This window comes from Plutella xylostella, chromosome Z (assembly GCF_932276165.1).
Source record: "Plutella xylostella chromosome Z, ilPluXylo3.1, whole genome shotgun sequence".
NCBI classification, from domain to species: Eukaryota; Metazoa; Arthropoda; class Insecta; order Lepidoptera; family Plutellidae; genus Plutella; species Plutella xylostella.
In genome coordinates, this window is record NC_064012.1 from 968,538 (window position 1) to 979,072 (window position 10,535).

The 10,535-nt window shown below is 36.8% G+C and overlaps 2 protein-coding genes across 2 annotated transcripts in view; both read right to left on the reverse strand.

The window, feature by feature from the left end:
- LOC105395537 overlaps nucleotides 1–2,204 on the reverse strand; it is a 93,248-nt gene extending 91,044 nt beyond the window's left edge. Inside the window, exons 1-4 of the mRNA XM_048632795.1 lie at nucleotides 2,070–2,204; nucleotides 1,606–1,806; nucleotides 1,002–1,179; nucleotides 705–774 (exon numbers count right to left, since the gene is read on the reverse strand). Coding sequence (XP_048488752.1) covers nucleotides 705–774; nucleotides 1,002–1,179; nucleotides 1,606–1,698 — 341 coding nt within the window. The 5' untranslated portion in view covers nucleotides 1,699–1,806; nucleotides 2,070–2,204. The remainder of the gene's footprint in view (nucleotides 1–704; nucleotides 775–1,001; nucleotides 1,180–1,605; nucleotides 1,807–2,069) is intronic.
- Nucleotides 2,205–5,170: 2,966 nt separating this feature from the next.
- Nucleotides 5,171–9,572, reverse strand: LOC125491207. The gene is made up of 3 exons (XM_048632647.1): nucleotides 9,425–9,572; nucleotides 8,105–8,157; nucleotides 5,171–7,467 (listed from the first exon to the last, which is right to left on the reverse strand). Exons 1-3 carry the CDS (start codon nucleotides 9,440–9,442, stop codon nucleotides 5,403–5,405), a joined length of 2,136 nt encoding a protein of 711 aa, XP_048488604.1. The 5' UTR covers nucleotides 9,443–9,572; the 3' UTR covers nucleotides 5,171–5,402.
- Nucleotides 9,573–10,535: the final 963 nt, after the last annotated feature.

The following is a 10,535-nucleotide window of genomic DNA, read 5'->3' on the forward strand; positions in this document are numbered from 1 at the left end:
GTTTGTTTTATTTGCTACTTCTGATTAGTTACAAAAGTTGAAAAGATGCTCGAGGAGTTTCTTTCGCCATTTCTTTCCTCCTTAATGATGGGGCTTCTGTGAAATGGTGGTAGATTATGACTTTTGACAAGTATTCTAATATTCTACGTCGAAAAAATAAACGATTTCATTTCATAGTTACAAAAGTTGAAAAGATACTAAAAGTTGAAAACTGAGATGCTCGAGGTGTTTCTTTCGCCATTTGTTTCCTCCTTGATAATGGGGCTTTTGGGAAATGGTGGTAGAGTAATATTATGACAATGGACAAATCATTGTAAAATTTTACGTCCCAATAAAATTATATTATATTCTAGATTGTGTTGGTGGCCAATACAAGAGCAACATTAGGGTTTGCACCAAGGTGCTTGTTACACTTTCTTGGTGTCGGTGACAAATACAAGATTAACACTAGGGTTTGCCACCAAGAAAAGATTGTGTGCTATAAAAGCCTTTGTTATTCCATTACCTATTGGTGATTGGTAAATTGGGCCATTGGGACGTGCAAGAGAGCACATTAGTGTGAGATATGTGTAATCATGTTTGTGAAAGTAGGAATTACCTAATATTATCATCAATCATCATGATATGTTTGAATAAAATATATAGAAACAATTAACTGTCTCCACCCCCTAATGAAGACCCATGATATTCACTAAACAACTTACTTTGAGTTCTCCCTTGTTGGCTCTTCATCTTCAGCTGGTGGATTGGGTGGTTTTAAATTCAAGACACACTCTGAAAAATCACAGGAATATGGTTAATTCATGGATAAATCATAATTGATTCTTAATCATACCTGTGTTCTGATAGATATAAGTATGGTAATATTGAATAAATAAATACAATTGTTTAATTTAGATATACACCTAAGGCATGCTCCATAGTTGAGGTAATAAATAATAAGATTAATTTCATACAACATTATAGCCATACAAATAAATATAAATAGAAAATCTTCTCACCTATAGTATCAATGGTAACAATGATTGGCTCGGACATGATCTTGGTCCATGGCACTTGTATGAGCAGCTCGTGAATCCGTCCGGAGACGAGGGTGAACGGCAAAGACACTTCCTGTTGCAGCACGTCGGCCTTGAGCACCAGGTTGTGCAGGACCACTCCTCCCCCCCACAGGGATACCTGCGGGAGTCACAGGCAAAACATTTAATTTTGAAGAGCAACATAGGTACATTGTATAATATCATCAGGAAAGTTCTGCCAGAATGGTACCTGGCTCAAAGGAATTTGATATAGTTTTCACAAAGATCTATTCAAAACTGTGACTGAGTTCAACTCCAAAAGTGCTAGCACAAGGTGCAAGATATGACAAAAGTCATTGACATTGTACTGCCTTGATAGAGAACATGACGGAGAACTTTCATCATGCCTTGATGTTGTCTTGCACCCTGTGCTAGTTCTTCAGGAAAGGTTTACCCAGGATAGCTTTTTCGCATCCGCTTGATCTAGCCACCCCTTGAATCGTGCAATTAGATTCTAAGTGTTGCCCAGATTGCTATAGTTAATGGTTATAGAGAATAAATATTAAGTATGAGAGATATTACTTACTTGCGCATCAGCTGGCTTGAAATCCTTGACATATTTATCAACATAGCTTAGAAGAATAGGTGTAACATAAGATTCTATTTTAAACATTGACATGTTTTTATCCTTTTTTTATCTATCTCCTAATAGATGTTCTACATTCCTGTATTCGGAGATTGGTCTTCACATACGTTTTGGCAGTGAATAGGAACTCAAATGAAGAAACTGGAAAAAATATTGATTGTTTAGTCAGAAATAGTATAGGTTTTTTTATTAATTAAAAACAATCATAAATAAAATATGCGATAGCCAGGCAATCGAAAATAACGTGGCTTTACAGTGCTACGATGTCATTGATTGATAAACCAAGATTATTTTTGTTTACGGCACTTTATTTACTTTGTCGTTAGCGGCGCTTCTATTATGGCTCACATTTCATTGTTTTCGCTTTCATGAAACAACGTAAGTTATTCAGAAAAGTTACTTACCTTTTAAAGCTTTACTCATTGCGTTACAATTAATAATTTTACATTATTTACTCGTGTAATACACAAAATTTTGGCTATTTTGTAGTTTGTAATGAAATGAATGATAAAACTTAGAACATTTACATGACGTTTCAGACATTGACATTTACTATGTAATACGTTCCAATATCGATTTTAAAATACCTCAGTTAGTATTGTGAACTGGCAACACTGAAAGATAGGAGGGACTGACCAGCGTATAAATTATATTTCCCCAGTTCTTTTTAGATAATTCATTTCCATATCACAACAATGTGAGAACAATGCGGATTCGGGTTTCATACTCGATTATTATTTCATTTAAATTAGGTAGGTGTATACAATTATTATTATTATTTAAAAAAACACGCTACTTTTTCGGATACCCTTATGGTCCTTATTCCTAATAAAACCTTTATACAACCTTTAGTTAGTTTATTTAGAATAGGTAATGCATACCTACTTAATGTTTTAATAATTATCTATGAAATCATAATTACTAAGTACCTACCTATACTAAAATTATTATAGCCAGTTTTATTTATTATTTTAGGTACTAGAAGTTAGGAGAGCGGGGTCTGGTATTTAGCTAGGTACCTACATAATTATTCTTATTCTTAATATTATTCTAATTGCTAATCAAATGAAATGTACCTACATAGTTAGTTAGGTTTAAGTTGGAATTACTACTTAGGTATTTCTTTAACCTATCTAGGTTTTTTTTATTATTTGTGAGGGTGTAAGTACCTGCACCTGACTCTCTAGAATAGAAACTTTATGCATATCCCCAGGGTCTAAACTACCCTCCCACGCTGCCGCTGGTCCACTGCAAGTTAGTGGGTTCCTCACGATGTCATCCTTCACCGGTAAGAGCGAAGATATTATTATATTTTTTACATAAACTATTTAAACTCTAATTCATTAGTACATACAGCCCAACTATAAAGTTGTGAAAACGGAAGTAGAAGATCGTATTTAATCGATATGTTATATTTATTAAAGGACAAATCCGTTAAAAATCCATAGTCAATCGGTATTTTATTTTAAAAATGTATGTAAAAGTAAGTAAATAACTGATGATCATAAAAAGTCTTGGCAAAATCGCACTCTATGATGTCAGGACTTTATAGTTTGACTGTAGTTAATAATATGAGGGTTGGGGTTCGTAATCACATCTCTCGCGCGTGAGAAACGAGCGATTACCTGACTAAGCCAACACCATTTGATTCTATCCTTAGGTAAGTAGGTACCTAATACCTATCAATGATGGAGTTTGAAGAGTTCAAAACAACTTCAGGATAACAACTATTATCAATAATTTCCTACCTATATACTTAAGTTAATACCTATATTATTGTTAAAGGGGTGGTTCAAACTGATACTTACATTCAAAGGTAATACCTGTTCAATTAGGTTTTCTTTCATATTCAATACATTCTAGTAGGTACATACTAACATAGTATCTATGTAACTTACTTACCGGATATTATCCATGCTACGCTTTGTTCCAATAGAGTAAACAGTATAATAACAATGAAATGTTTCCGTGTATCTCTTCAAAACACTTACATACAGCTCGGCTTTTAAGTAAATGACTAAAACAGGCCCTTTCTTGAAGTAGGTATAGTACCTATCTGTATTTTTTTAGACTAGAACGGTAAAAAATCTGAGGTATACCTATAATGTGACTTTTAAATTAACTAAATTTATCTATAAATTATTAGAACCAATGAAGTACTTAGGTTCTTAACTACATATCTTACCTAATACGTTATATTTTTTTCAATCGAATCTCTGAGTGTTTTGTACCTAAACCCCATTTTCCAATGGTAAAATAATTTATAGTTCAGCATCAAAAAAATATGGGTGTCTATAACCTGGATTTCTCTACGCAATAGTAAGAGTTAATGCGCCATCGAAAAAACAGCCAATTTCGTTTCAAGATATACCTACCTGGTTTAATTCGTAGGTAGTGTTTCAAACAGTTACTTAGTGGTTAAAGGATCATGTAAAATAACAGACTCTATTACCAATGCAACATACCTAAGTACATATATTTCTTGAAATAAATTAGGCTCTACGTGAGTAGGACAGAGGACAGATAGAAGAGATATTAATTTGTTTACCTACCCACTTGAACTAAGTTCATGCGGACTGCATGTAAGTAGTTATAATTAGTTCCTATCTTTGTAAATCTTCCTTTATACCTAGAACCAGCTGCCAATGACTTCAATATGTATGCGATCCAATTTGTTAGTAGATATTGTCGGGGATGAAAAAAACTCTAGAAATTTTCCCATACCTTTAATTTAGCCTATTATTTACATGAAGATGCAAATACTAAAATATAAGATTAAACTCAATATATTAATATTATACTTACCTACTAACTCACTCAAATTATATATATTCAACTTAATTATGAATTCATAGTTAGGTACCAAGTAGTCCATCATGTAATTGCGGAGTTATAAATTAAATGTCACTATAGTTACCTATTTATGATAGGGTTAATTATTGCCCTCGTTTACCTAAATCATAACATGAATTAAAAATAATTTTATCATCATCAAAGTTTTTCTATTTCACTGTTATTGCACGCACTAAACGGTGATCTATGTCATAAATCGTTTTGATGAGGATACTTCATTGTTACGTAATTACTAGGAATTTTAATAAATTGTGACTGTTCTCTCTATATTAAAGTTTCTGTTGAGTAACATAATGGTTCCACGTAATGTAATACGGTAGTGCGCATAATTCAGCGGGGGGCGGGCGTGCAGACGCATCGCACCCACTTCCTCGACGCATGAATGCGCTTTCTAAATCGTATTATATTACGATACTAATTGACGTTTTTCATGCACTTATTATCTGTGATTAACGATGAAAAACCAAGCAACACATTCTTTGGACATGCGTGTTACTTTTCGTTTTCACACCTGCCGGGCTATGCCAACAGGAAGTAATGTGATCAGTGAATCACTTGATCTGATAACCTAAAACTGTTAGGTACTCACACTTAGCGATAATTATATTTATGAAACATAGAAAATTTGACAGAGACAAAATAAAAACCCATACTACCTCGACCATTTATTGGCAGATTTTCCTTAAATTATTATGGTAACATTAAGATAGTATTAAAATGCATGAATTCCACCGTGTTACACTCACACAACTGATTCATAAAAGATTATTTACAAGATATTAATTAGTTCCGATACTAACACAAACAGAGCTATAACTATCACTCACTATTTGGTATTGTTCAGACAAGATGACGCACTTTTACCACTACAACCACAGTTTTGTTCATATTTTATCACCGTACTTGTATGTGGGTCTCGGCGAGTCATCTGTGTGGTCGACGTAGGACGGCGGCGGCGTGGCGGTGCGGGTGCGCTTGAAGCCCTGCGCGTGCGCGGCGGGCCGCAGCCGCAGCGACGTCGGCGTGGGCTCGTCGAGCGGCGGCCTCGTCTCTTCGGTGGGTCTGCTGGGCTTATTCCTCTGTCTCCGGCGCTTGGTGCGGGCGGGCGCGCTCGCGGTGGGCGCGGGTGTCGTGCTTTCTGCGGGAGTGACTAGGGAAGGTGCAGGGGACGTACCCGGAGCCACTGCAAATTGATAATTGTTGTTGGATGCCTCAGGCATTGATACCGCCGTGTGCTCCTGGAACGCTTTCAGTGCCATGTTGCTGTAGTAGTCGTAGAGAGGAGATTTTTCTGTTATTGTGTAGTGTGTAGTAGGGGCGCCTTGCTCCTCATACTGGGCATTATCAGCCGTATTCTCTTTTATTACTGGTTGAAGCTCTGATGCCTCCGCTAGATGATCCACTATAGTCTTTAGATCTCGCCCACCAAATTTGACGTTCTGTGTTGAAATGGACTTCTTTTTCTTATCTCTCTGATCTTGACTATTCCAGTTTGAGGGTTCGGCATTTGACGAGGAGGCAAATGTACTATCATGATCGTAATTGTTGGAGTAGGAACCTTTGTATGAACTGAAAGGATCTTTAAAGTTGGAGAAGCCCGCAGTGGCAGGCTTTGATCCGGCAAAGCCAGTACCGGCGTAGTCGTGTTGGCTGGCGGCAGAGAAGGGCGAGGGCTGGCTCGGCAGCCGCAGCTGGTACACGTTGCTCGGGTTCCCCACTGCGTGCCCGTAGTAAGGGTTATTCTCTACAGACTTCGGCTTAGTGTCTTTAAACCGGAATGCTGGGATGGGCCTAAAGTGGTCTACGTTGCTTTCGGTTGAATAGTCACTGTAACTGGCTGGTTGTCTGTGTGGCTTTGGCCTTCCCGTGGCTGTATATATGTTTTCATAATAAGAAAAGTCTATAGTCTGCGGAGGTGGCCGCGTAGGCTTGCTATTCCTGTTGCCGTGGTATTTTGGCTTTGAAACCGGACGTTTGTATTCAGCTATCTTTAAACCGTTAGCTGTAAATGAAGCCTTCGGGGGCAGGTTCAAACTGTCCTTTGTTAGATCCACATTAGGAGGAATTTCCCCATGATCATGGAATATATGATCGTGTGTGACTTCCCTTGGATTATATGCAGCAAACTCCATATGTGACGGAGTGCCTAGTGAACCGTAGGCTGGTCTGGAGTAGGGATCTTGTTCAGCCAGTGACAATAAGTGATGGTTCCTGAGAGGCAGCAGAGAGTGCGGGGCGTGGCCGGACATACTGGCACTCGGTCCCACGCCTCCATACTTTGGGTCATCATACACTACTTTATGAATATGCTCTTCGCTATACGTATGAATATGCTCAGTGTTACCATCAATAATCTTTTCAACTCGTTTTGGTTTCCTTATTTTCTTTACAGTTCCAGCTCCGTCTACATCTGAATAAAACTGTTCGTGAAAAGTTGACACCGGAGCTTCCTCGTCAACGAGTGGAGCCTCACTGACAGGTCTTTTAGGCTTTCGCACTTTAGATTTTGCTTTACGAGGTGGTGCATCCTTAACTTTGATCACCTTGACCCTTTTGGGTGGGTAGGTGGCTGCCGGGGCGGAAGGTGCAGAGAAGGCTGTGGGGATGTAGCGCGGTGGGTGGTCGGAGGGAGACACGATGTCGTACTCCTGTTCATCTGCATCGGCATTTGGCTGAGGCCCGTAGTACCCGCGGTTGTGGTACAGCGGCATCAGTTTGGTGGAGTGAGTTGCGGGGCTCGGCCGCTCCTCGTACGGATCTCCCTTCAGCGGCACCAGGCTGGAGCCGGCCGCCGGCAGCGCGATGGACGTCGGCACCGCCACCGCGCCCTCCGCCGTTGGCATGTATGCGGGCGCATAGTGTGAGGACGCAGGGTGGTTCGTTATATAAATCTTCTTATGGTGATGGATGTGTTTTACCTTCTGTGGCAGATGTATACGAATTTTTTTCCTGCAACAAAAGAAAATTAGTATGACGCTATTATATCGTGTTTGCGTGCATGAGTTGAGTTGTTTTTGTTTCAGTTCCGCTTCAGTTCAATGGCTGCACGAGCACATGTGCTAGCTTTCCCTCTCGGCATCACAGCGCCGTCGCGGCTGCACTACCGCATACTCGCTGACTTTTGACAACAATCGATGGACACCCATCTCAGTCATACGCTACGGTGAATGCGGTGCATTTCTCTTTCATTCACGGTGCAGGGATACCGATAGTGAAAGAAATTTCTAATTACTTGGTCGGTTGATTGGGTACAGGTTCAGGTGCAACATTTATCGCTCAGCGGTGAAACATATCAATTTGATCGCAACAGCTGGCACAGTGACATTGACACTTGTGAGACAATCGCCCGGCTCGGCTGGCCCACGTGTACCGTGACAATACTTTCGCAGAATTACGCCAACGTTACGTTAATTACCAAATGACATACAACAACGCAATATTAGGTAATTTCCTATATAATAAAATTTTATAGCACTATATTATTATCGTGTGTAATGATGTGTACATGTTAAAATAGAATCGAGTATTTCATACTCATGAAGTTTAAAGGCCGACAGGGGTTTATTGTCATTAAAATAACACTCACTTCGCTCCTTCTGCAGTTGGAGAAATTGAAGCAACAGCTACCAGAAGCGCAAACTGTAACAAATGAGACAATATTTTACTACTGAATTCTTTAAATAATTATTCATAATCTGGAGGGCCTATACTCCAGCTATTTAGGTAAATTATACGATAAGCTGTGCCTTTGTTATTTCACTTGAAGTAGTAATATGACCTATGCGGTGGAAAGTTTAATTGAGTATTGATGATTAATTAGTGTACTTAATAGAAAGGCTTTTTTCACTTAGCAATTTAACCGTGTAATTAATGTGTAGTTTACGTACATAGGGGTAATTATTAAGGTGCTCACTGATTCAAGGTATATTAGATAAACATAGATTTTTTGTTCATGAACAACTATTTAAACAACCTTTAGTGTAAAATTTATAATTAAAATAATCCTATATTTATAAGTTAGAATTTTTATTTAGTTTCATCGCAGTTTCATTGTATCGATAAAGGCAACTTAAAAAAAAATAACTTTACCTAGGTACCTACTTAGTAATTTTTTTCTTAATATGGTGATGTGAGGACATATTTTATTGTAAATTACCAGCGTATGTAATAAAAATATTTCTATAATAGGAGACAACAACGATACCTAACTATAACTACGACCTTTGGTCCTTTGGTATCTCATAAATATCATCTGATAGAATATGCATTTTAACTCGTACTCCATTATAATTATAACAGTTTTACTGTATTTTTAGTAAGTACATGGGTACAACAATAGAGTAGACAGGTTTTGCATTTTTTTAAATCGCACTTTAATTGAATTTCGAAATTTGGTTTTAAAAGTAGTAATTGTTATTTTTAAGTTATAAAATAAAAAAACTATTATTTCAAGTAAAGTTTGCTTTAAAAATTACTAAATAACTAAACTTTGTAGTTAATTCATTGTAAAAATGTACCTGACTAGTAATATAATAATATTTATTTATTATTATTTAATTCTTCATCAAAAATGATCAAGCGTAAACTTAGAACTATTGTTTTTGTTCTTTTCATGGCATTTATTTTAAATAATTAATTATATTTGACTTAGTGGTCCCTGTGAGACACATTTTAAGTCACGTAGGTAGGTGTAGCTGTAGGTACCTACCTAACATACCTAATAAATTAATTATGTAACGGGATGATTATACTTATAACTTATTCGACAAATCCAAACAGCACGGTCACTATAATGTCACTTCTAAATTCACATATTTATTTTTTGAAAACACAGTCCTTTTTGCGTCACTTTCACTTTTCACTGAAAAAAAAACAAAAGATCTACATAAGTAGATAAAATACCGACCAATTTCCACCAATCCATTATGGCGAACCAGTGTGCAGTTTTCACGGGTAGGCACCAATAAACCTTTTATAAACAGTTAATTTTTATTGCAATAATTGAACAGATGTAGGACGGCTGAAGCCGCAACGGGCCTTTAGTTCGTTTGATGTTGTTAGCCGTGCGTCTGATTATTTATAACATTCATTTTCACGCCTGAAAGCATAAACAGCCGCGCCGGCGGACTCCCTCACCACCGACTACGTCTTCACACGATTAAAGCCACTGTAAATATACGAATAGAGCATAATGTTGTGTTTATAATTTCAGATTTCAGTCTAGAAAATAAACAAACAAATTGGTAAATATCATGTTTATAAGTTGACCATCGGTAAAATTGGTTTTCGAAAATGTTCAAGACGTTAATATTGATTTATTGGTTAATTAAAATACCAACTTAGTAAGATTTAACTCATGCTGCTGATTTTTTTAATAGGATATTATGTCGATTCTGAAGGATCAATTTTATTTTCAAAACGTTATATTATATTTCTTTAAAATTGGAATGTTTCACGTTGGTAAAATTTTATTTTATGCCTTCAGAGTAGATATTAACAAGACAAGAATTTAACTCAAAACACGAATCATCGCATATTTTTTCTTGCGTTGTTTTAGTTTTTAGGTATTTTCTGTAAGATTCCTTCAATGAATATCGGTATAGTTCAATCCACGAAATAAAAATAATCATATGTTAGTACTTACCTACCTAACTTAAGGGATTCTTCTGCCAACAACAAAAAGAAGAAAAAAATTGACTCACGAGTTGCTTTGACAATAAGCACCTATGTCGCCATTGTAGGTGTTGGTAAGGTAAGGTCATAATATATAATGGTTGTACTAAGGTCATATAACGGTTGTAAATATTATGATCATCGTTCCTAGATCTTTAAAAATAAAGTGCTTATTATGTCATAAAGAGTGATACTGAAACAAAATAATTAAGAAAATATTGCTCATCATCATCATCATCATCAAATTATTGTGTGTGCAATTCTACATGCGAGTACCCAGATAGTATTATAATATTCTGCATTAACAAAGATACTTATGTTTTTCCATATTACCTACCTGTTTA

Bases quoted from the DNA above. Each gene is read 5' to 3' on its own strand.
- LOC125491207 (XM_048632647.1), bottom strand. The intron at 7,468-8,104 runs GTGAGTGTTATT...CTTTTGTTGCAG, and splicing joins CCAACTGCAGAAGGAGCGAA to GAAAAAAATTCGTATACATC.